Source organism: Pelobates fuscus, chromosome 2 (genome assembly GCF_036172605.1).
Source record: "Pelobates fuscus isolate aPelFus1 chromosome 2, aPelFus1.pri, whole genome shotgun sequence".
NCBI lineage: Eukaryota > Metazoa > Chordata > Amphibia > Anura > Pelobatidae > Pelobates > Pelobates fuscus.
In genome coordinates, this window is record NC_086318.1 from 9,019,578 (window position 1) to 9,047,280 (window position 27,703).

Below are 27,703 nucleotides of genomic sequence, written 5' to 3' on the forward strand. Positions count from 1 at the left end.
TCCTCCGGTGTCACACGGGGGAACCCAGGACACCCCTTTTCTATGGAGCATATCAGTGAATAAAGTGAAAATAATTCATGTGGTCTTTGGCACCAACCTAAAATGAGCAAAAATAGTCCACATGTGTTATTTATTAATCAGTATGACAAATTATTGTGGCAGATGGAGGGGGGTTATCCAGTCATTGGGGAGTCAAATTTGGGACCTGCACTTGTTAACAAGCAATTACTCCACCCCCAACAGGAAATGACAGAAAATCAGACACAGGTTCATCCAATTACATTTAATGACATTTCATGATTTCGTTTGTTTAGATTCCACTATTATTTGACTAGTTGCTGCCCAACTTAAAGGAACACTATACTGTTGGAATACAAACAATGGTAAAAACAGTCTTTAGGTGACCGGCCTCTCTTGCCTCCCTTTAAAGGTCAGCCTCGCCGTGCTGGCACTGCCTCTGTGGTTAAGATGATCAAATTTGACGATCTGAGCCAGTTAGGAGGCCATTGCGCATGCATGGCAAAATGCTGCATTTTACCAATCAGAATCTCCTCCTGGAGATGCATTGAGTCAGGGACACTAAAGGTGTTCCTAGGCCAGGGATTGGACTAGATTTCCCCTGATACTGTTCCAATATTCCTGTTGTAAGGGGATTCTGGGAGATGTAGTCCACAACATCTGAAGTGTTAAAGGTTTGCTATTGTGAAGAAATCCCTCTTTTATGTTCAATATTTCTTCCCTATTCATTCGGTAGATGTAACTACCGAACAGAGACCACCCTCCTGGCTCGTTAAACTTCAAAGAACGCCTGAATTGAACCCTCTACCTGTGCGGCCGGCGTTCGTACTACCGAACGCCACGTGGCTGAGAAAACGATGGCTATCTTTTTTTATGCGAACAAAGGCAGCGGGACTTGGTCGTCGAGTGTCTGGAACTAAAATCGGACACTCGACTTCCCGAACACCGGTCTCAACAAGCGAACGCTGGATCTTTATTTCCCGAACAGCTAGAAGTGCGCTGTTCGGCACTTTTGTGCATTCGAATGAGGGGAACAATCTCTGCTAAGAGCCAGGGGAAACCATTCGTGGAATTATTCGTTTTTTGACACTTAACGAAATAGACCGTCAAAACTACCCAAACTCATGGAACTATTTTGGGCAGCCACCTCGCGGTTAGCCGGTCACAAAAGACTTCCATATAATTTGAGAACCCCTGAACCGATCTGGGTGAAATTTGATTATGTTAGCCCCGATCTGGGTGACCATCAGGGGACATATTGTTTGTGGGGATAACGTATGCCTAAAGGGGTGTTCTGAATATTGGGGAAAATTTTAATTTTTCTGCCTGGAGATAATCAAGTTATTACTTTATTAGACTTGATTATCTCCATGACTAGGGGAGGGAATTGTATGTTTGTGCTGGGAGTGTTTTACGTTTTTCCTGTAAATGATTGGTTGTACTGTGTCCCACCCTGTGGGATGTCCCCTTGCATGGGGACTTGAATAAAAGCCAGCGTGTGGTCATTAAAAGCCAGTTCTGTTGCACCCTTCTTCTTGACTTCGGCTGATGTTTGGGGATTTGCATGCTTTATTAAGGGAATCATCTTGTAAAGCTATTTATATTTATATGGATTTCGTCTATTTCATCTACCGAACGGAGAGCTATAATCACTGATGCTCCGGCGGTTCGGGAGGAAACTAGCGAATGAGGATTAGATATCCTAGGTTTCCTTACAGCTACCCCCGTCCTAGGCAGTAATGTAAACACAGCCTTTTCCCAGAAAAGGCTGTGTTTACATTAGAAAGCATTTAGGGACAGGCTATAGCACCAGAACCCCTATGTTAATCTGTATACGGTACATTATGCTGTATACTATAAGTTAAGCTTTATATCATTATTCTTTATATTGTACATTAATCTGTATACCGTACATTGTGCTGTATACTATAAGTTAAGCTTTATATCATTATTCTTTATATTGTACATTAATCTGTATACCGTACATTAAGCTGTAGTTGTTGTAGTGACGATAGTGCCCCTTTAACTTGCTGCTGCGATTGCTCTGTGTGAAGCCGGAGCAGCAGTTGGTAACAGTGACAGATAACAGTAGAATCTGACCCAACATGGCTGCGAGGTCAAATTTAAGAAAAGTAAAATTTTCTCGAATCAATCATTAATAATAGTTTTGATAGTTTACATTACTCGAAAAAAATCATTAGTTCTTTAATGGGTTACTCCATGCACCAAGACCACAACAGTGATTTGAAGTGGTCATGTTGCCTGGAGTCTTGTGCAGCTTTTAACATAGTTTTACCCTTCTCCTGCCACATGTGTAACTCCCACCGCTGCGTCAGTAGCCAGCCCAATACAAGAGTTTTGGGCCGGCTAATGTAAATTCTGTGCATGGGCACACTCTACCCTCCTCCCAGCCCGCATCCCTCCTCCCAGCCCGCATCCCTCCTCCCAGCCCGCATCCCTCCTCTTTCAAGGATTTCTTTTTTAACTTGGGGTGGGGGTTTACTCTAACCAAATCCAGTTTTTCATGAAAATTGTGTTTTTTGGCTGGAGTAACCCTTTATATGTATTGAACTGAAACAAAACAAGAAGAAAAAAAATCTTTTAGACAAAAAAGCTGAACTGATGACATAGCCGACTATTTTGGTCTAAAATGTTAAATTCACTTCGTATTCCCAGCGGTCCGTACTGTTCATGAATGCAGAGCATTTATCATATTGTTTAATGAATAGGTAGAGGGTCACAAGCTGCTCTTATTATCTATTCATACCCCTACTGTGCGAGCGATTGTGGGAAACTGTCTGCAATCCAGTTGAAAGCACTGGGAAGATCACAGATAATTGAATAAAGCCATTTTATAATGAGATCACTGCAGAAAAAGCAGATCCGAGAATTGTCTGCATATAATGCAGAGATATCTTTATTTTTTTTTACTAATTTTGATATGTTTTCGTTACTATATTAAATAAGCAGTTTGATTAAATCACGGGTTGCACTGTTCTTATGGAAATTCCCATCTCCACTTTTTCGATTTTCCTCCAACCTCTCGTTATCATGTCTTGTTACAATCTCTTTTTTATTTATTTTTTTTTCTCTGTTTTCCATTGTTTTAATTTTGCAATGGGTGACACTTAAAGCAAATCTGTCACCGTATGGGCGTTTTGCAAAATTCGAAAAGACCCCGGACTGTGACATGGCTGTTGTGGTTCAGGTGGCCGTGGGATAGATAATGGTGTGATTTACTTACCTAAACCTGTCCCTCACGGACGCCTCCATCTTCCTCGGTCTGCTTCTCTTTAGCTCCTGGTGCTTCAGCGCCAGGAGCCGACGTCACGTCTGTAATCCATAGATCCGCCATAGGCACAGCCAATTTGCTGCATGCAAGATCGAACAGCATTGAAATCTATGAAGTACCCTATGAGACTGTTCAATCCTCCACGGACACAGACGATTCCCTGCATGCAAGATAGTACAGCATTGATATCTTTGGAGGACCCTGCGAGACTGTGGGATCCTCCATAGACACAGCAGATACCCTGCAGCTGGTAACGATTGTCGGGATTAACACTTAGACTCCTCCCTAAATCTAAGAACGTCAGACGGAGGAGAAATACAGAGACAAGCTAGCCCCTACTTTGTCTCTGTATGTATCTTGACTGGGGTGGAATTTCAGTGAAATTAGTTAGTATTTCATTGAGATTCTATTTTCAGGGGCGGGGTGACCGTGCGGCTTTAAACAAAGTTCCATTTCAATTGCCAAAGTAATTTACCCACAATCCACTAGTAAAATTAATCCCACAGAAGGCAGAGTGCAAGCATCATGGGTAGGGGAGAACAAAATGGCGGCCCCCTATATATTGAGCTCTGGCACGAGAAAGAAAAAGATGATTAATATAAACGAAGGTAAGCGGCAGGGGGTAGTGTATAATCATTAACATTTTAAAACACAAATTAAATTATAAACACATTTATATATTTTGCAGCATCATGTTTAGACTGTAAGCTCGTTCGAGCAGGGTCTTCTGCACCTGTGTCTGTTCTATTCCGTATGTAAATTACTTGTCAAATATCCTCATTTTATTATTGTAAAGTGATAAATAATAATTAATAAAGCCTTACTCACCCTCATTTATACTCTAGTTATGATTAGCAATAAGCCACTAGTCACTGTTTTAAAGTCTGTAAATTTACTGATAATGTCTGCTCACCCCCAGCTTACAAACAGTAAAGGAAGATTCAGTGGGTCATACCATTCCTATAGTCAAGGGAAGGAGTTAATGGACTTTACCATTTCACTGTCAGCATTACATTAGCATTTCAAAGACAGAGATTGGTTAAAAAAAATAAATAAATCTATAGCAGTTTTAAATACCTTTACTTCAGAAATATGGGATTTAACTGTACTTACTTACGTGGACGTTATGCTTGTACATTCTGCTGCCATTTTAGTGAGCTGTACTGTTAGCGATGTCTTCAGGGTCCTTACAAATATCTTTAAGCAGGGTATTTGACCATTTTTATATATATTTTTCGTCACACCTGCTGTATGTGAGAACATTTTTATTTTTGCTTTTATATTAACATTTCAGACTGTGTAAAATATTGCAAACTAAATGACACTGTATACTGTCCAAAGCTTTTCATCGTCCAAATATTGTTTTAAAAGGATGGCCAAATAAGTGTAAAGCAGGTAAACACAGAATTTTTATTTTTACATTTATCATCAAAGCGATCTATTTAGAAAATTGCTGTGTTATATGTTACTATGCATACCTTGCTTCAAATTAATATTATTCTAATATTTTTAAATCAAAAACTGCTTGGTAGTGACAGGATTAAAGTTTTACTCCAACCAAAAAAAAACTGTTTGTAAGAACACATTGTTTTTGGTCAATGTATCCCTTCCTATGCTGATCCTCAGACAATGTTATCTAGTAATAGTCTGTTCTAAAGGTGTAGTGAATAGTCCTGTTATAAGGGTGAGATTAACCTTTAGTCCGGATACGATATGTCACGTAGTTTTACATATCATTCTAGGCTACAAAGAAGGTCCGAGTGTCCACTATCGACCCTTCCAATGTTCTCAATGTACTGCGATCGTTGTCCGAACATTTCTACCCAGATCAACCCCTGGGGCCTGCACAGATCCTGTTCTTACTAAGGGGATTAAATTGGCTGCAAATTGTTCAAGGTGGGTAACACCAGGTTCTCATACATCGGAATTAATTGAAAGACGCAAAATGGAGGAGCATGTAAAATATATTCACCTCTAGTTCCATAGTTTGTTATTAATCTTCTGCAGAGACCACTTGTGAGAGCATTGTCCGTGTGGTTGTGTGTACTTCCACGTACGTGGCCAACACAGAGCCCATTTAATCATACTGTATGACATTCACACATAGTACAAGTTCAGGAAGGAGCTGCCTCTATAACAGCAAGAGGCTGTTTGGGTGTTGTGATCATATTTCCCTGAATATCTTCCCCCCCCCCCCCCCTGAGTTTTCTAGTTTTCATTAAACACAGAAAAAAATCTTGGGACTATGTTTCCTTATTTATAGCTTTTAAGTTGACAAAATCAGTGGCCAATTAAATTTACCCACAATCCATCCATAAAATCCACAGATAAACACAGCAGACATCACGGGCAGAGAAGGACAAAATGGTTGCGCCCAGATAGGAAGAAAAGATAATATAAATAAAGGCAAGTGTCAGGGAGAGGGAGTATTATCAGGAGAGGAATACTTAAAATAATAATAAAAGTGTGCTTTAACCTGGGTGTCCCACTGGTTTATAGATCAGGTGGATTTGTATACGTACAGAGAGTGGACAAATTAATGAAAACACTATCAAAAATCGCGTTTTGGGATGAAGGAACTAAATCGTGGCTTTGAGGACACCTGAAAAGATGAGACATATTCGGTTGTGTCAGCTATGAAAAGCACTGAAATCAGTTTTCAAAGCAGCGAGAAATAACTGGATACTTTTCCTCGTACGGCAGCACTCGGGATCAAAGCCGGCGTGGTGACAAATGGTGGCTGTAGCCCTTGTTAGGGCCTTGGAATTGATTTATTATAAGGGGTTTCCATTATTTTGTCCAGTCCAATGTGTCGGTTAGTGCAATATTAAATATTCTGGAAATAGCGATATAGGAAGACCGTGCCTAGAGGTGGATTAAACCCTATGTAGCAGTTTCTAAAATAACAGGACCAGTGCACCGGGATAAGGCAGTCTGGGTGACTTTGGTGGCAGTTTCAGTAAACTGAAGGTTAGGATTAGGGATTTGTTGAGGTGATATCTTCACTTTAAATGAGCATTGCAAGCATAATGACAATGGGTCATTGCAGAGTAATAAGCCATAAAATGGAGGGATGGACCTTTCTCAACAGTCAGTGTTGGTAGTGGTAAAGTGAACCAGGCGGATATATTCTGAGTTTGAGATATGAACAAACTGTTTGTTTTGTGATGTGTGGAGCTCTGAGAATGATGCTCAACCTAAAAAAATAAGAAATGATCCCAAGGCACACCACAGTTTTGCACATAAAAGAGTATTTATTCACGCATACATTACAATACAAGGCATCATTATAACAGTATATAGTACCAAAACCACAATGTAAGTGAAGTACTAAATGCAAAAACCCATTAATAAAATAAAAAAAAATACTGAGCAAGGGCAGGAGAAATGAAACCCCAACGTTTCGGCTGTGAAGCCTTCCTCTGTGGGACCTCTCCCAGAGGAAGGCTTCACAGCCGAAACATTGGGGTTTCATTCTCTCTGCTATAATGATGACTTGTATTTTCTATGCATGAATAAATACCCTTACATGTATATATCTGGTATGGGAACAGATTATCTTCCTTTAAGAGCGCCCTGTACCTTATAAACCACACACTTATTAGCCATTTTTCAGTAGGGCTTTTCCTGTAATTTTATGTTTGTATAATGATGCTCAACCTGACAGAAGAATAATGGAATTTTTCTCTTCTCTTCCACAGATCCGGCCTCTAATAACCTTTACCCGAGAACACCAACACAGTGCAAGATGGATGCCAGCATCCTCCCACAGCAGGTTTCAGTCCGGGTACGACTACTGTGTACGGCATACACCCAGAGCTTAACCAATGACCTCCCTTAGTGCAGGCTCCAACCGACGGCCTCCCTTAGTGCAGGCTCCAACCGACGGCCTCCCTTAGTGCAGGCTCCAACCGACGGCCTCCCTTAGTGCAGGCTCCAACCGACGGCCTCCCTTAGTGCAGGCTCCAACCGACGGCCTCCCTTAGTGCAGGCTCCAACCGACGGCCTCCCTTAGTGCAGGCTCCAACCGACGGCCTCCCTTAGTGCAGGCTCCAACCGACGGCCTCCCTTAGTGCAGGCTCCAACCGACGGCCTCCCTTAGTGCAGGCTCCAACCGACGGCCTCCCATAGTGCAGGCTCCAACCGACGGCCTCCCATAGTGCAGGCTCCAACCGACGGCCTCCCTTAGTGCAGGCTCCAACCGACGGCCTCCCTTAGTGCAGGCTCCAACCGACGGCCTCCCTTAGTGCAGGCTCCAACCGACGGCCTCCCTTAGTGCAGGCTCCAACCGACGGCCTCCCTTAGTGCAGGCTCCAACCGACGGCCTACCTTAGTGCCGGCTCCAACCGACGGCCTACCTTAGGGCCGGCTCCAACCGAGGGCCTCCCTTAAAGGGACACTATAGGCTCCAACCGACGGCCTCCCTTAGTGCAGGCTCCAACCGACGGCCTCCCTTAGTGCAGGCTCCAACCGACGGCCTCCCTTAGTGCAGGCTCCAACCGACGGCCTCCCTTAGTGCAGGCTCCAACCGACGGCCTCCCTTAGTGCAGGCTCCAACCGACGGCCTCCCTTAGTGCAGGCTCCAACCGACGGCCTCCCTTAGTGCAGGCTCCAACCGACGGCCTCCCTTAGTGCAGGCTCCAACCGACGGCCTCCCTTAGTGCAGGCTCCAACCGACGGCCTCCCTTAGTGCAGGCTCCAACCGACGGCCTCCCTTAGTGCAGGCTCCAACCGACGGCCTCCCTTAGTGCAGGCTCCAACCGACGGCCTCCCTTAGTGCAGGCTCCAACCGACGGCCTCCCTTAGTGCAGGCTCCAACCGACGGCCTCCCTTAGTGCAGGCTCCAACCGACGGCCTCCCTTAGTGCAGGCTCCAACCGACGGCCTCCCTTAGTGCAGGCTCCAACCGACGGCCTCCCTTAGTGCAGGCTCCAACCGACGGCCTCCCTTAGTGCAGGCTCCAACCGACGGCCTCCCTTAGTGCAGGCTCCAACCGACGGCCTCCCTTAGTGCAGGCTCCAACCGACGGCCTACCTTAGTGCAGGCTCCAACCGACGGCCTACCTTAGTGCCGGCTCCAACCGAGGGCCTCCCTTAAAGGGACACTATAGGCTCCAACCGACGGCCTCCCTTAGTGCAGGCTCCAACCGACGGCCTCCCTTAGTGCAGGCTCCAACCGACGGCCTCCCTTAGTGCAGGCTCCAACCGACGGCCTCCCTTAGTGCAGGCTCCAACCGACGGCCTCCCTTAGTGCAGGCTCCAACCGACGGCCTCCCTTAGTGCAGGCTCCAACCGACGGCCTCCCTTAGTGCAGGCTCCAACCGACGGCCTCCCTTAGTGCAGGCTCCAACCGACGGCCTCCCTTAGTGCAGGCTCCAACCGACGGCCTCCCTTAGTGCAGGCTCCAACCGACGGCCTCCCTTAGTGCAGGCTCCAACCGACGGCCTCCCTTAGTGCAGGCTCCAACCGACGGCCTCCCTTAGTGCAGGCTCCAACCGACGGCCTCCCTTAGTGCAGGCTCCAACCGACGGCCTCCCTTAGTGCAGGCTCCAACCGACGGCCTCCCTTAGTGCAGGCTCCAACCGACGGCCTCCCTTAGTGCAGGCTCCAACCGACGGCCTCCCTTAAAGGGACACTATAGTCACCAGAACAACTACAGCTGCTCCTCTCCTCTGATGGCTGCTAGAGGTGCTTTCTTGGGCACCTCTATGAGAAGATGCTGATTGGCCAGGACTGTGTTGGGCTTGTGCTGGCTCGGCCCTTGATCTGCCTCCTTGACAAGCTCAGCCAATCCGTTGACAAGCTCAGCCAATGGGAAAGCAGGCAGATAAGGGGCAGAGGCAGCAGCTGCAGACTTGAATAAAAGTTAGATTTCACTATATTTAGGGGCTTCAGAAGGGCTAGACGGTGGTTCTAACACTAAAGGGTTAGGAATACATGTTTGTGTTCCTGACCCTATAGTGTTCCTTTAATGCAACGCCTAACCAGCGGTCTGACTGTCTCTCTGCCCGTGTCTGGAAATGGCTGGCTGTCTCTGCCCATGTCCGGGAATCACTCTTTCACTGCCCATGTCCGGGAATGGCAGTCTCTCTGCCCATGTCCGGGAATGGCAGTCTCTCTGCCCATGTCCGGGAATGGCAGTCTCTCTGCCCATGTCCGGGAATGGTCGTCTCTCTGCCCATGTCCGGGAATGGTCGTCTCTCTGCCCATGTCCGGGAATGGCCGTCTCTCTGTCCATGTCTGGGAATGGTCGTCTCTCTGCCCATGACCGGGAATGGCCGTCTCTCTGCCCATGTCTGGGAATGGCCGTCTCTCTGCCCATGTCTGGGAATGGCCGTCTCTCTGTCCATGTCTGGGAATGGCAGTCTCTCTGCCGATGTCCGGGAATCGCTCTCTAACTGCCTATGTCCGGAAAAGGCTTTCTATGTAAGTGTGGGAGCCTTTCTCCAGGTGCAAGATTGAGAGGGCACACTTTAGACAATTTATACCGCAGTTGAAATCAGGAAATCATCAGGAACCCATGGTGTATGCAAGACTTGGAGTTAGGTCTGACTTGATCTAAAAAAAAAAAACAATTGAACAAATGACACGCAGACCTCTCCTCTTACAGTACTGGTGATAAGGTATGATTTTCGGCAAAGACCTTCTCTTAGAAAACTGGGTTCCTGGACCATTTGGTGAGGACATGTTCTCCCAGTGTGCCCATATAATACCATATTCATCCAGTGTCTTCTCTTCTTCTTATTATTATTATTGGTAATTATATAGCGGGGGTGGTTGATGTAACAATAAATGTGATAATTACTAAATGTTACAGGAGCAATAGGTAAATGAGGACCCTGCTCAGACAAGCTTATAGTCTAGAGGAGATGGGATATAAAGACACACTAGGGCAGCAAGGGGGACAGCAACCAAATAAGGTGGGAAAGTAGCAGAACTGGAGGTAAGAGTGGAGTGTGGCTCTTTAGGAGAGAGCAATAGACAGGTTTGTGACAGTTACTATGGGAGGCAATAGGCAATTCTGGACAGATGGGTTTTGAAGGATTTCTTAAACGATTGAAGGTTAAGGCATAGTCTGATAGAGGTAGGCAGACTGTCCCAAAGTAAGGGAGCCACCCGTGAAAAGTCCTGCAAGTGTGAGTTAGCATAAGCGTGCGAGCAGCGAACAGGAGATGGTTACCGGTAGAGCGGAGAAATCGAGAAGGGATGTATATACGGATCAGTGAAGAAATTTAACATAGGCTGGAGTTGTTTAGAGCTTTATAGGTAAAGGTTAGTATTTTATATTGACACCTATAGGATACAGGAAGCCAGTGTAAGGATCCACAGAGGGGCGAGGTATGGGAGGAGCGACAGCATTCATTACTAATTGTAATGAGACTTTATCACTTCTGGGGAGAATAAAGTAAAATAGATTTACAATAATCCATGTGAGAGATTACTAGAGCATGAACAAGCTCCTTGGCAGCATTTTGCTTAAGAAAGCGGCGGACGCGGGCAATGTTTTAAAGGTGGAATCAACAGGTTTTAGCAACAGACGATGTGAGGTGCAAAAATGAGGCCATCATCAAAGATAACACTAACACAGCGAGCTTACAAGGACGGAGTGATGCAAGTACCATCAATTTGCAGAAAAGGCAAAAGAGGAGGATCAGCATTAGGAGGAGGAAAAATAAGAAGCTCTGTTTTAGAAAGATTGTGTTTCAGAATGTGGGAGTTCATCCAGTCAGAGATTTAGGAAAGGCAAGCGGTGACACATTGTAGGACAGCGGTGGGGAGATCAGGGGAGGAGAGATATATTTGGATGTCATTGGCATGCAGGTGGTAGTGGAATCCAAATGAAGTAATACGTTTGCAAAGAGAAGCAGTATAAAGAGAAAATAGAAGGGGACCAAGAATAGATCTTTGGGGGCCTCTAGCCGAGACAGGACGAGGGAAGGAGGTGTCACTGGAAAAGGAGACACTGAATGAATGTTTGAAGAGGTAAGAGGAGAACCATGAAAGGACAGTGCCAGAGACACTGAGGAATTAAAGAGTTTGGAGAAGGAGGACATGATCAACAGTGTCAAAAGCGGAAGGGAGGTAAAAAATAATTAGTATGGAGTAGTGGCCATTGGATTTAGCTATGATTATATAATTTGTAACTTTAGTCAGAGCAGTCTCAGTAGAGTGGACGTGGCGGAAGCCAGATTGAAGAGGGTCGGGAAGAGAGTTGGAATTGAGGAAACAAGACAACAATTAAAGGCAAGTCTTTCTAGAAGCTTTAAGGGAAAAAGGGAGCAGGGATATGGGATGATAGTTGGAAGTAGAAGACGGTTCTAGAGAGAGCTTTTTTTAGGATGGGTAAGGCAGTGGCATGTTTAAGGGGAGTAGGAACAACACCCAAAGAAAGAGAGTAGTTGATGATGTTTGTTAAGGATGGTACAAGATAAGGGGAGAGAGATCTGATAAGGTGGGTGTAATGGATCCCAGTACTCCAGCTGAGTACATCCGTGAAGAATGTCCCAAGTCCCAAGCACAGTAGTGATTAGTTTTGAATATAGCTCCCAATCCCCCAAACATTAGCCTAGACTTAATGAAGGGGTAAAACGATCTGTTTAATCCAGGCTCAATGGCCTGCTTTTATACAGTACAGGGACACAGAAAACACGCCAATAACATAAATGTCCCCAAAATGCCATGTCACCATGACTAAGCATAAAATGACTAAATATGAAAAACACACAAAAATATATATTTTCCACATAGGAACCCCCACAGTCTATGCATCCCCAGGTAGCTCTGATCTGAGCGGCCAACATATCCGAAAAGGGCTCAGATCCCACGAACACAGCCGAAACGCCACCGTGGGGAAGTTCTGACCGGCCGCACACATGGTCCTATGCCAAAAACAGTTCCTGAGCGTTTTGTGCTTTTGCCGGTCAGCTTCGGGAGTTCCATGCAAGAAAAGAAAAAACTGAACACACACTCTGGCTTATTGGTAGCGTTTGTTCGTATGAACCAGACGAACAAACCTACCGAACGGTGCTCTTTTGACATGTGTGGGAAGGAAGCAGGCGTTCGTCAAAGCGGTGTTCGGGAGTTTCCGTGTCAGATTTTAGATCCATGCGATCAACGCCCAAACACTGCTGCCTGCGTTCCCTCGAACAAGATGGCCGCCAACACAGTTCTCACATGTTCGTGCATGCGAATGGTGGACACACAGCCGCACAATTAGAATACGTGATAATTGAAGTGTCAGGAGAAATTACCAGGGGTTAACAAGCCCAGAGGTGGTCCGCAGTTTGTGACTTTGTTCGATTCCCAAAAAGTACAAATAATTCCCATGAACCAAGTCTTTTTACCAGCCTTTTCTATGGCCCATAGTCAGTGGGCAGGAGGCTAGCCTCCATACTCCTCGGTGGCGAACGTCCAGGCAAGGAGGCGTTAGTCACAGTGGGAAGGTACTGGATCAAGTGTACAAGCAGTAGGAGGAGAGGAGAAGTGCAGCCAACTCCTGTTCAGTAGGCCTGGTGAGGTTGAGAGAGGAAAATTCTTTCCTTAACTGTTCAAACTTGTCAGTAAAAACATGCAAAGCTATTGGCTGAAAGGTTAGTTTGGTGGGTGGCTTGAGCTGGCCAAAGGAGAGAGTTGAAGGTATCAAAAAGACACCTGGGATTGTGTGAGCATGAACTAACGAGAAAGGAAAAGTATGATTGTTTAACAAAGGTGAGGACTGCGCTGTACGAACGCAAGATAAATTTATAATGATGAAAATCTGACCCAGTGCAGGACTTCCTCCAGCAGCGTTCAGCTGAACGGGAGCATTTTGGCCAGTAGCGGGTTGACTTTGTGTGCCACGGTTGGAGGTGCATGTTTGGAGTAGGGCTGTAGCTTCCAAGGCAGAGGTTTAAAGGAGCCGTGGGGTGAAAGCAGTAATCCTACACCGCTACCCTTACTGTCAGCCTTTTTTGGGTTGTGGGTAAAGTGAAGACAACCAATCTTCTCTCCAGACAGTTGTTTCTAGCCCTTTCTCTTGAATCAATAATTCTCAAACAGGATATCGGATAAAACCATGATCTCACAGTCAGTGCCCGAAGATACATCATGAATTTGTCTTTTTAACTATTGTGACAGGGTCACGTGGGCAGGTACCTAAGCCAGCGTACGGAAAGGGCACTTTTTCCCCGCTTCTGGGTTAATACCTGTAGCAGCTTCAGCTGCTAGTTAATGAATGCTGCCCAGCCCTATTGATCCTGCTGAGATTCCCTCTCTAGGCTGCTGATCACAGAGAGAGTGTGTAACGGAGCCCGAGTGGGAAGATACGCTCTGTACAGATTAATTATTGTTTTGTGACTGGGATCTAGCTTAGCTGTCAGTACTGGAAGAAAGGAAATACCTTGGTTTAGTTTGTCTCCTAAAAGGTCGTTTTGATTGCTTTATGTCTTAAGGGGAAAGAGTTTCCCTAGATGTTAAAAACTTGATTTTGTAAATAAACATTCTGAAAAAGCCTTGGAGTGGCCATTCCTGTAGTGGCCTTATTGCAAAAATCATTCTATTATAATGTTCCTAGAGTGTGTTCTCACATTGCGTAACTGCAGGATTTATCCAAGCAATATATCCCATTGTACAGCGCTACAGAATTTGCTGGTACTTTATAAATAATAAAATACTAATCCAGCATGGAATGTTCCTGGTTCCCTCTACACTGTGTCACTGTGTGTGTTCCAGTATTCTCACTTCCCGTTCATCTACCGGCCAATCAGTATTCCAATATCCCTGCTATCTACAAATCTACCGGCAAATCAGTAGTCCAATATCCCTGCTATCTACAAATCTACCGGCAAATCAGTAGTCCAATATCCCTGCTATCTACAAATCTACCGGCCAATCAGTATTCCAATATCCATGCTATCTACAAATCTACCGGCCAATATCCAGGCTATCTACAAATCTACCGGCCAAGACAGAATGATCTATAAGATTAGGCAGAAAGAGGCTAAGCAAGTTATAAGAGCTTCCAAATCACACACAGAAGAGAAAATAGCACAGTCAGTAAAAAAAGAGGGACAAAACTTTTTTTAGATACATAAATGAGAAAAGAAAAGTAAAACAAGGATTAGTTAGATTAAAAACAAAAGAAGGAAGGTATGTAGATGAGGATAAAGGTCTAGCTGACTGCCTCAATGAATATTGTTGTTCGGTATTTACAGATGAAAATTAAGGAAAGGGACCTCAGTTAAGAAAAAGGATAAATGAGTCATTTATTACACGTGAGTTTACAGAGGAAGAGGTTCTATTTCAACTGTCAAAAGTAAAGACAAATAAATCAATGGGACCTGATGGAATACACCCAAAGCTATTAAAAGAGCTTAGTGGTGTACTAGCAAAACCATTAACAGATTTATTTAACCAATCATTGTTAACAGGAGTAGTCCCAGAAGATTGGAAATTAGCGAATGTTGTGCCCATTCACAAGAAAGGTAATAGGGAGGAGTCGGGCAACTATAGGCCAGTAAGCCTAACTTCAGTAGTGGGGAAAGTGATGGAAACCATGTTAATGGATAGGATTGTTGACAGGGCCGGCCTTAGGCATTTAGACGCCCTGTGCGAAAAATCTTCACAGCGCCCCCCCCCCCCCCCCCGTCATCCATGTATGCTGTTATGTTTGTGTTGTCTGTGTATGTAATAGTACGTGTGATGACTGTGTGTGATATGTATGCTATGTGTGATATTTGTAATGGGTATATTAACAGTGTGTGATATGCGTGTATTGGTTGTATGTGACACACACACACACACACACACACACAGAGTCAGACGGCCATACACACACAGGAAGACATCCACACACACACAAGCAGACAGTCATACACAGACACACACAGGCAGACAGTCACACACACACACAGGCAGACAGTCAGTCATACACACAGACACACACAGACAGTAATACACACAGACACACACAGAGGCAGACAGTAATACACACAGACACACACACAAAGGCAGACAGTCATATACACACAGACACACACACACGCAGACAGTCATACACACACACACACAGAGACACACACAGGCAGATAGTCATACACACAGAGGCAGACAGTCATACACACAGACACACACACAGTGGCAGACAGTAATACACACAGACACAGTGGCAGACAGTCATATACACACAGTCACACACACACACACACAGGCAGACAGTCATACACACACACACACACACACACACAGGCAGACAGTCATACACAGGCAGAAAGTCATACACACAGACATACAGAGGCAGACAGTCATACACACAGGCAGAGAGTCACACTCACCTGACAATCACACAGTTACCTGTGGAGTTCATTGTTGAGGCAGTGCAGCTCCTGGTGACTGTTTGGTGGGGAAGCAGGGACTCCTTCCTGCTTCCCCTGCAGCCGTTTTCCGGCGCTTTAAGCTCCACCCCGCCGCACGGTAAGCTCCGCCCCCGCTGCAAATGTAAAAAATTTTTTTTTTTTTTTTTTAAATCGGCTGTGCGGCCGCACGGCGCCCCCTGCTCCATGGCGCCCTGTGCGGCCGCACAGCTCGCACACCCCTAAGGCCGGCCCTGATTGTTGAACATCTAAAAACACATGGATTTCAAGATCAGAGACAACATGGGTTTACTTCAGGGAGATCATGCCAAACTAATCTTATTGATTTTTTTTGATTGGGTAACTAAAATTATAGATCAGGGTGGTGCCATAGACATTGCTTACCTAGATTTCAGTAAGGCTTTTGACACTGTTGCACATAGAAGGCTTATCAATAAACTACAATCTTTAAGTTTGGATTCCAATATTGTTGAATGGGTGAGGCAGTGGCTGAGTGACAGGCAACAGAGGGTTGTAGTCAATGGAGTATATTCGAAGCTTGGGCTTGTCACCAGTGGGGTACCTCAGGGATCTGTACTTGGACCCATTCTCTTTAATATTTTTATTAGTGATATTGCAGAAGGTCTTGATGGTAAGGTGTGTCTTTTTGCGGATGATACTAAGATATGTAACAGGGTTGATGTTCCAGGAGGGATAAGCCAAATGGCAAATGATTTAGGTAAACTAGAAAAATGGTCAGAGTTGTGGCAACTGTCATTTAATGTGGATAAGTGCAAGATAATGCATCTTGGACGTAAAAACCCAAGGGCAGAGTACAGAATATTTGATAGAGTCCTAACCTCAACATCTGAGGAAAGGGATTTAGGGGTGATTATTTCTGCTGACTTAAAGGTAGGCAGACAATGTAATAGAGCAGCAGGAAATGCTAGCAGAATGCTTGGTTGTATAGGGAGAGGCATTAGCAGTAGAAAGAGGGAAGTGCTCATGCCATGAACACAGAACACTGGTGAGACCTCACCTGGAGTATTGTACGCAGTACTGGAGACAGTATCTCCAGAAGGATATTGATACTTTAGAGAGAGGCTTCAGAGAAGGGCTACTAAACTGGTTCATGGATTGCAGGATAAAACTTACCAGGAAAGGTTATAGGATCTTACCATGTATAGCTTGGAGGAAAGACGAGACGGGGGATATAATAGAAACATTTAAATACATAAAGGGAATCAACACAGTAAAGGAGTAGACTATATTTAAAAGAAGAAAAACTACCACAACAAGAGGACATAGTCTTAAATTAGAGGGGCAAAGGTTTAAAAATAATATCAGGAAGAGTTACTTTACTGAGAGAGTAGTGGATGCATGGAATAGCCTTCCAGCTGAAGTGGTAGAGGTTAACACAGTAAAGGAGTTTAAGCATGCATGGGATAGGCATAAGGCTATCCTAACTATAAGATAAGGCCAGGGACTAATGAAAGTATTTAGAAAATTGGGAAGACTAGATGGGCCGAATGGTTCTTATTTGCCGTCACATTCTATGTTTCTATGTTTCAATCAATATTCCAATATCCCTGCCATCTACAAATCTACCGGCCAATATCCCTGCTATCTACAAATCTACTGGCCAATCGGTATTCCAATATCCCTGCCATCTACAAATCTACCGGCCAATCAGTATTCCATTATCCCTGCCATCTACAAATCTACCGGCCAATCAGTATTCCAATATCCCTGCTATCTACAAATCTACTGGCAAATCAGTATTCCATTATCCCTGCCATCTATAAATCTACCGGCCAATCAGTATTCCAATATCCCTGCTATCTACAGGCCAATCAGTATTCCAATATCCCTGCTATCTACCGGCCAATCAGTATTCCAATATCCCTGCTATCTATACATCTACATAATCAGTATTCCCGTATCCCTGCCATCTACAAATCTACTGGCCAATCAGTATTCCAATATCCCTGCAGCCTACAAATCTACCGGCCAATCGGTATTCCACTATCCCTGCTATCTATAGATCTACTGGCCAATTAGTATTCCAATATCCCTATTTCTTTCTTTTTATTTATTACTGGTATTTATAAACGCCAGATTCCGCAGCGCTGTACAATAAGTGAAGGATGTACAATATACACAGACACATACAAGAGGTAGAGAGGGCCCTGCCCATAAGTTGATATTTAGCCATTGAAGCTCTTTTGTACAAAGTGCTTAGCTAGATTGCCTGTGAGCTTGCAATCTAAAGGTAAAATAGGAAAAGGACACCCACATCTAAAGGCAACAGTCAAAGCTCAACCTCTTATCAACAATGACCTATTTGGTTTTGTAACTCTTATTTGGTTTTGTATGTAACTGACCGAATAACAGCTTAAAAGCAGCCTTGATGGTTGGAAAATTATGTCATATTCTTGTATCATGCATTCACAATAAAAATGGTTTGGGGGGGGGGGAATAGGAAAAGGAGACAAGAGTGATGGCAGAGAGAATTTATAGTATGACTGCAATGATTGATAACATGTGAAGGGAATGAGGATGCGATTGATTGTGGAAACAGCTGGAATTGTCATGCTATATAGTTAGAAGGAACCAGGGTGGGCGTGCGATCTACAAATCTACCGGCCAATCAGTTTTCTAGCATTCCCTGTTCCAGATATTTTAAACCCGAAACGCACATGGGTAACACATACTGTTCAATGAAATACACAGATATTCTTAGTGACCGTTATCGCGTCAGCTGGGCCAGTGCAGCCCTGCGTGAAGTTTAATATTACACGGTGACAGAACGCAGAGCATTCTGGGACTTAGCGGAGGTTCCTTGTGTTTTTTTCCTGCTGTAGGCCTTGGTGACGTTCCACGATGTGGCGGCCTGCTTCTCTCAGGAAGAGTGGGGTTTGCTAGAGGAATGGCAGAAGGAACTTTACAAGAACGTGATGCGAGAGATCCACGCTGCGTTGCTGGCAATGGGTAAGAGGTATTGTGTCAGGGCTTGCCTTAGTTGGGAGTACGGTATGTAGAGATATACGCTCACCCTTGCAGATATACACAGTCCAAGGTGATAAGGTTAGAAACCACCAGGACTGGGAATCTGTGCACGGGGGCTGTGCATGAAAGGGGTTTCCAATTCGCAGTACAGACAAGGACACAAGTCAGAGGTCAGGATAAACAAGGTGGAAAGCCAAGGTCAATCTGGAGAACATGTATCAGGAGACAAAACAGGAACAACACACGATCACCAGTATCAAAGAACTGACAATGTTCTCATGGAGAGGCAGGTTTAAATACCTGGCTAATGAGCTACCTGACTCAGGTGGACATAGAGAGAGCAGCCACAGGTCAAGTCCAGCCCCCTAGTGCTGCAGACAAGGCTGGATAGGGACAAGCAGAAACATGAACTGAAGTGTGGGTCCGAGGCAAGACAGCAGGAGTCCAGAGCTCAAATCCCCTTTTTGGCACCTGTGGAACGGCCACGCTTGGATGTCACGGTTCTGACCGTGACATATTGTAGGTGTGTCTGACCACTTAGTAAGGTTATCGACAGACTGGGATTTGATTGATTTTATTGATCTTGCTGTCTGTGCGTTGGAGTTAGACTTGCAATGCTGGCTGGTAAATTCAATTTTTTTATTTAATCCCAGCAATTAATATGGACTCATTGTGAGAAAAAATATTGACGGTTGTTCTGTGGGACGCTGTAACCTAAATCTCTAATTCTAAATAGGATACTCTATTCTGAACCCAGAGCAGCTGCTACGGGTACAGGAGATAAAAGGACCATCAGAGAGCGAAGACCAAGTGAGCAACCATAAAAACATGCTCACAGCAGGTAACGTGTTCTATATCCTGCATTCTATACACAGCCTGCATTCTATACATCCTAACATCCTGCGCTATACACAGCCTGCATTCTATACATCCCAACATCCTGCGCCATACACAGCCTGCATTCTATACATCCTAATATCCTGCGCTATACACAGCCTGCATTCTATACATCCTAACATCCTGCGCTATACACAGCCTGCATTCTATACATCCCAACTTCCTGCGCCATACACAGCCTGCATTCTATACATCCTAATATCCTGCGCTATACACTGCCTGCATTCTATACATCCTAACATCCTGCGCTATACACAGCCTATATTCAATACATCCCAATATCCTGCGCTATACACATCCTGCGCTATACACATCCTATCATCCTGCGCTATACACAGCCTGCATTCTATACATCCTAATATCCTGCGCTATACACAGCCTGCATTCTATACATCCTAACATCCTGCGCTATACACAGCCTGCATTCTATACATCCTAACATCCTGCGCTATACACAGCCTGCATTCTATACATCCTAACATCCTGCGCTATACACAGCCTGCATTCTGTACATCCCAACATCCTGCGCTATACACAGCCTGCATTCTATACATCCTAACATCCTGCACTATACACAGCCTGCATTCTATATATCCTAACATCCTGCGCTATACACTGCCTGCATTCCATACATCCTAACATCCTGCGCTATACACATCCTGCATTCCATACATCCTAACATCCTGCGCTATACACAGCCTGCATTCTATACATCCTAGCATCCTGCGCTATACACAGCCTGCATTCTATACATCCTAGCATCCTGCGCTATACACATCCCGTATTCTCTACATCCTAACATCCTGCGCTATACACAGCCTATATTCTATAAATCCCAACATCCTGCACTATACACAGCCTGCGTTTTATACATCCTAACATCATGCACTATACACTGCCTGCATTCTATACATCCTAACATCCTGCGCTATACACAGCCTATATTCTATACATCCCAATATCCTGCGCTATACACAGCCTGCATTCTATACAGCGTAACATCCTGCACTATACACAGCCTGCATTCTATACAGCGTAACATCCTGCGCTATACACAGCCTGCATTCCACACATCCTAACATCCTGCACTATACACAGCCTGCATTCTATACAGCGTAACATCCTGCGCTATACACAGCCTGCATTCTATACATCCTAGCATCCTGCGCTATACACAGCCCGTATTCTATACATCCTAACATCCTGCACTATACACAGCCTGCATTCTATACATCCCAACATCCTGCGCTATACACAGCCTGCATTCTATACATCCTAACATCCTGCGCTATACACAGCCTGCATTCTATACATCCTAGCATCCTGCGCTATACACAGCCTATATTCTATACATCCCAATATCCTGCACTATACACAGCCTGCATTCTATACAGCGTAACATCCTGCGCTATACACAGCCTGCATTCTATACATCCTAGCATCCTGCGCTATACACAGCCCGTATTCTATACATCCTAACATCCTGCACTATACACAGCCTGCATTCTATACATCCCAACATCCTGCGCTATACACAGCCTGCATTCTATACATCCTAATATCCTGCGCTATACACAGCCTGCATTCCATACATCCTAACATCCTGCGCTATACACAGCCTGCATTCTATACATCCTAACATCCTGCGCTATACACAGCCTGCATTCTATACATCCTAATATCCTGCGCTATACACAGCCTGCATTCTATACATCCTAATATCCTGCACTATACACAGCCTGCATTCCATACATCCTAACATCCTGCGCTATACACAGCCTGCATTCCATAATCCTAACATCCTGCGCTATACACAGCCTGCGTTCTATACATCCTAACATCCTGCGCTATACACAGCCTGCATTCCATACATCCTAACATCCTGCGCTATACACAGCCTGCATTCCATACATCCTAACATCCTGCGCTATACACAGCCTGCATTCCATACATCCTAACATCCTGCGCTATACACAGCCTGCATTCTAGACACCGTGCCCCACTCACCATCTGCCATGACCTCTTCCTTTCGCCCCAGGTGCCCCGGTCTTTAACCCGGATATCTCTCTTTGGATTCGTGAAGTAGTGGAGGAGGACTTGTCTGGCACACAGAAGGCTGATCAGACAGCACCATGGGAGTCTCCCAGCTCAGGTGGATCACATTTTTAGATAACTATACCTTTACGTGGTATCAAGCAATTCTACCACGTATCGATGATATTCACATATAAAGAACACGTTGCCAGGAATTGCAATAGAGCTGGTCAGGATTTACAATCACTCGCTACTTCTCCTCCATGAAAGCTAGAGATTAATTTCCACTGCAGACACTGAAGGCAGAGTGGGATTCATTCCGACGGCAGACACCGAGCGCAGAGCGGGATTCATTTCCCCGGCAGACACTGGGCGTAGAGCGAGATTCATTCCCCCGGCAGACTCCGAGCGCAGAGCGGGATTCATTCCCCGGGCAGACGCTGAGCGCAGAGCGGGATTCATTCCCCCGGCAGACTCCGAGCGCAGAGCGGGATTCATTCCCCCGGCAGACACCGAGCGCAGAGCGGGATTCATTCCCCGGGCAGACGCTGAGCACAGAGCAGGATTCATTCTCCGGGCAGACGCTGAGCACAGAGCAGGATTCATTCCCCGGGCAGACGCTGAGCGCAGAGCGGGATTCATTCCCCCGGCAGATGCTGAGTGCAGAGCGGGATTCATTCCCCCGACAGACACCAAGCACAGAGCAGGATTCATTCCCCGGGCAGACGCTGAGCGCAGAGCGGGATTCATTCCCCGGGCAGACGCTGAGCGCAGAGCAGGATTCATTCCCCGGGCAGATGCTGAGTGCAGAGCGGGATTCATTCCCCCGGCAGATGCTGAGTGCAGAGCGGGATTCATTCCCCGGGCAGACGCTGAGCGCAGAGCGGGATTCATTCCCCGGGCAGACGCTGAGCGCAGAGCGGGATTCATTCCCCCGGCAGATGCTGAGTGCAGAGCGGGATTTATTCCACCCGGCAGACACTGTGCGCAGAGCGGGATTCATTCCCCGCTGAGCGCAGAGCAGGATTCATGCCCACGGCAGATGCTGAGCGCAGAGCGGGATTCATTCCCCCGGCAGATGCTGAGCTCAGAGCGGGATTAAGTGAATATGAATAGAATCTGTCAATGCTGTATAAAACTCATCACTTTTATAATCCTTGGTACATGCATGTGTAGGGTCCAGTGTTAATTTTACCATAGACTGCAGTCTGGCCCCTGTGCTTTGCCCATCTGAACACCCTGAGTTTGTGGTCCTTATAGAGTTTGTTTTATATTGCTGCAGAGCTTCCCATCCTAAAGCCAGACTTATTCCTGCGAATAAAGCCTGATGAACTGGTATTTGAAGCATGTCCCAACCCGGAGCCTGGCGATGACCGAGAAGACAGTAAGTGAGCTTGGATTCTCTACTCAGTGGGGGACATTACCAGGAGAGGTACTGACATGGTGCTCAGTGGGGGACATTACCAGGAGAGGTACTGACATGGTGCTCAGTGGGGGACATTACCAGGTGAGGTACTGACATGGTGCTCAGTGGGGGACATTACCAGGTGAGGTACTGACATGGTGTTCAGTGGGGGACATTACCAGGAGAGGTATTGACATGGTGCTCAGTGGGGGACATTACCAGGAGAGGTACTGACATGGTGCTCTGTGGGGGACATTACCAGGAGAAGTACTGACATGGTGCTCTGTGGGGGACATTACCAGGAGAGGTACTGATATGGTGCTCAACGGGGGACATTACCAGGAGAGGTACTGACATGGTGCTCAGTGGGGGACATTACCAGGAGAAGTACCGACATGGTGCTCTGTGGGGGACATTACCAGGAGAGGTACTGACATGGTGCTCAGTGGGGGACATTACCAGGAGAGGTACTGACATGGTGCTCAGTGGGGAACATTACCAGGAGAGGTACTAATATGGTGCTCAGTGGGGGACATTACCAGGAGAGTTACTGACATGGTGCTCAGTGGGGGACATTACCAGGAGAGGTACTGACATGGTGCTCAGTGGGGTACATTACCAGGAGAGTTACTGACATGGTGCTCTGTGGGGGACATTACCAGGAGAGGTACTGACATGGTGCTCAGTGGGGTACATTACCAGGAGAGTTACTGACATGGTGCTCAGTGGGGGACATTACCAGGAGAGGTACTGACATGGTGCTCAGTGGGGGACAATACCAGGAGAGGTACTGACATGGTGCTCAGTGGGGGACATTACCAGGCGAGTTACTGACATGGTGCTCATTGGGGAACATTACCAGGAGAGGTACTGACATGGTGCTCAGTGGGGGACATTACCAGGAGAGGTACTGACATGGTGCTCAGTGGGGGACATTACCAGGAGAGGTACTGACATGGTGCTCATTGGGAAATATTACCAGGAGAGGTACCGATATGGTGCTCAGTAGGGGACATTACCAGGAGAGGTACCGACATGGTGCTCTGTGGGTAACATTACCAGAAGAGGTATTGATATGGTACTCAATGGGGAACATTACCGGGAGAAGTACTGACACGGTGCTCTATGGGGGATATTACCAGGAGAGTTACTGACATGGTGATCATGACATGGAAGGCGTACTTCCAGGAAGAGATACCCAGTGGGGATACCAGCAGTGAGGGATACGGACATGTAATAATGATACATCATGAAACCCAGCAACTGAATTAGGTGGTACTCCTGATCGAAGATTGCCCCTAGTGGAGAGCATTTTTTTCACTATGAGGGCCCAGTTAATAGTGTACAAGATGTACAGGTATTCCTAATAAATAGAGAAAATGACGATTTGTAATTACTGACAGGAAGATAGTGAGAAAGAACTTCCACTCACTGTTGGATCTGGGTCTTAGGGCTTCGTGTACCACCGCACATTTCCTCGGGCAGAATAGCTAGGTCAGCAAGAGCTTTATATCAGATGTCAAGTGGACTTTGAAAATTGGCCGCTGTCATGCAAATATCTACATTTATACAAGAGCTACTAAAAAAATACAAATTCAATGCAGACAAGAGGAATTCATCCTCTTCCCAAACACTAACCTGGTGGTGAAATTAGTTCTGACGGCGGCTCAGTATGCTTGGGTTGGTGAGAACGTTTTCTTAGCTAGGAGAGGCGCATGAGATCTGTTACGTGGTGGATGCTAAGCAGAATGGAATCAATAAGGGAACACAGAACCTATACATGTGTAGAGCAGAATGTAGGGAGTAGAGAAACGCAGCAGGGAAGGAGGAGAGTATGAGAAGGATCAGCAGGTAGAGGAGAAAGATGGAACTGCCCTGGTTTGGTGGATAGAGATCATTGTACAGCAACCAGTGATTACCGGTTTATGTGGTTACATTATATCACACCCAGGGGGCCACATTCCATATCCAGCCTTCAGGGGATTCCATGTGTCTGTCCGCAGGTGATACTGCTATGGGATCAGGCATTTCTGTGACCATAGACGGAGATGCTGAACCGTTCTGGCTGAACATCGAAGAGGCGGACCATGATGAAGTCCTGAGAGAGCAGTGCCAAGGTGCTTATCTTTAGTTTTTACCACTATGTCTTCTTTATCTAATCCACTGGGTCAATAAACAAGCAGACTGGAAACAAGTTCTATGTCTACTGAAAGGGTTAAGCACTTTCTTTACTTGTTATTCAGAGACAACGATCTCTTGCTGTTTGGATTACATAGCTTAATGTACAGTGACTAGAGAATGCTCTCTGGACAGACTAGAGCAGAGATTGGCAACCTTTGGCACTCCAGATGTTGTGGACTACATGCCCCATAATGCTCTTACACCCATAATACTGGCAAAGCATCATGGGAGGTGTAGTCCAAAACATCTGGAGTGCTGAAAGTTGCCTATGTCTGGACTCAACAATGCTCTCTGGGTAGCGACTAGAGAATGCTCTCTTGGTAGCGACTAGAGAATACGCTCTGGGTACCGACTAGAGAATGATTATTTTGTCATATATTCTCCTTTTGTTTTAGTGACAGAACATTTTATTCTATTTTTTGCAGATAATGGCTTCTTAAGCAGCCCTACTGAGGAATGTCTTCCGGATCTCCACGCAGACAACATGCCTTTAGAAAACGGATCTCATTCATTCCAGGAAGAGTGGGACAATCCATCCCCAATCCGACTCCCTCGTCCCATGAAGTGCCAATCTGTTTTCCAGATCGGGCAGTCTGTTTCTGAGTGTGCGTATGACTTTACTGATCCAGCAAGTCCTACTCCACCAAGAGCGTTCCAGTGTTCTGAATGCCAGCAATGCTTTAGTGAGAGTGAAACGCTACTTTTACACCAAACAGTGCACACACCATGGACTTGTGACCCACAGGTGGCTAATCGGGGCAACTACATTCCTCAGCAGCCTTCACCTGCCCTGATAAGGGGCTGTTCAGTAGTACCAGCACCTTATATATGTGGAGACTGCGGAAAGGGTTTTTCCAACTCTTACAAGTTGAAGATACACCAGAGAATTCACACAGGAGAAAGGCCATACAAGTGCCTTGTCTGCGAAAAACGGTTTCACAAGAGCGCCCATCTCAAGGTCCATCAAAGGACACACACTGGGGAGCGGCCATACGGATGCCAGGTTTGTGGTAAAAGATTCACAAAGTCCTACCACCTCAAAGTCCATCTGAGGACACACACAGGAGAAAGGCCTTACCAGTGTCCCGAGTGCCATAAGACTTTTAGTGTCAACTCCCATCTCACTGTCCATCAGAGGACTCACACAGGGGAAAAACCCTTTGTCTGTTTTGAATGCGGGAAAAGCTTCCGCCAAAAGACTAGCCTCCTTGGCCACCAGAAATCCCACCAGCGAATAGGAGAGCGTCGAAAGCTGACTTGGAAGACTCTGTGGCCAGAAAAATAATGCATGTTTTAGTTAATTTACAGGTTTAGCTATTTTACCTGCACTTTAGTATTAGAAGTCATTCAGCCCTCTCCAAGAAGTTCCCTTGAATTGGTTTAAAGCCACATGGCACATCACACAAACCATAGAAACATTGAGGTTGATGAAACTATGTGAAAGCCTTGAAGGACCTTGCTGCCACTTGGAGCTGCGGTGGGTTCACCTTCTATAGACCCATGTTTCTATTTGTGTGCTATAATCCAAAGCTTTCAGGTGTTTCCTGGCTGTGCCTCCATTGGTGTACCTGTGGTCTCTCCTTTTAACTGACAGACTCTGCATGCGGGGGCGGATTTCATGGATGTCTTAGAAGGAATAGATGTGGTCTTTTGCTTTGCACACACAATGTTTGTTGCTCAGTTAATCCATCATTCACAAACGGAACAGACAAGAATAGAGACTATTATATCTCCCTCTCAGATTGTCATTCTGAGGTAGAAATATACAAATTAAAAACCACCCATCTAGAAAATGCCTTCATTGATTTAGCATTGCATGCATCTTCTAAAATGAGAAAAGTTTTTTGTCGATAATACTCGTTAGTTTGATAAAATTACATCAAGGGCTGGTGGATTATACACCAGGGTAATCGCTGCAATTGAGGGAGTTACATTTGTAAGATTAAAAATTTAAATAGACAGTGTTATAGAATGAGATATCGCCCTGTGCTTAATACACTGGAATTCATAGATGCTGCAACCATGGGTCATATGCCAAACTAGAGAAACAGCCCAATGGGTGAAACACCAGAAATCATAGCGGGATAGTGAGATATAGTCCGATGGGTGATACACCAGACATCATAGCGGGATAGTGAGATATAGTCCGATGGGTGATACACCAGACATCATAGCGGGATAGTGAGATATAGTCCGATGGGTGATACACCAAAAATCAGCGGGATAGTGAGATATAGTCCGGTGGGTAATACATCAGAAATCATAGCGGGATAGTGAGATATAGTCCGATGGGTGATACACCAGACATCATAGCGGGATAGTGAGATATAGTCCGATGGGTGATACACCAGACATCATAGCGGGATAGTGAGATATAGGCCGATGGGTGATACACCAAAAATCATAGCGGGATAGTGAGATATAGTCCGGTGGGTAATACATCAGAAATCATAGCGGGATAGTGAGATATAGTCCGATGGGTGATACACCAGACATCATAGCGGGATAGTGAGATATAGTCCGATGGGTAATACATCAGA

The 27,703-nt window shown here is 45.6% G+C and overlaps 1 protein-coding gene across 1 annotated transcript in view; it reads left to right on the forward strand.

The window, feature by feature from the left end:
• Window positions 1-27,450, forward strand: part of LOC134586418 (zinc finger protein 227-like) — a 40,848-nt gene extending 13,398 nt beyond the window's left edge. The window contains exons 2-9 of the mRNA XM_063441930.1: window positions 5,053-5,206; window positions 7,012-7,097; window positions 18,502-18,628; window positions 19,383-19,487; window positions 21,582-21,695; window positions 22,860-22,961; window positions 24,986-25,099; window positions 25,589-27,450. Coding sequence (XP_063298000.1) covers window positions 7,059-7,097; window positions 18,502-18,628; window positions 19,383-19,487; window positions 21,582-21,695; window positions 22,860-22,961; window positions 24,986-25,099; window positions 25,589-26,448 — 1,461 coding nt within the window. The 5' untranslated portion in view covers window positions 5,053-5,206; window positions 7,012-7,058 and the 3' untranslated portion in view covers window positions 26,449-27,450. The remainder of the gene's footprint in view (window positions 1-5,052; window positions 5,207-7,011; window positions 7,098-18,501; window positions 18,629-19,382; window positions 19,488-21,581; window positions 21,696-22,859; window positions 22,962-24,985; window positions 25,100-25,588) is intronic.
• Window positions 27,451-27,703: the final 253 nt, after the last annotated feature.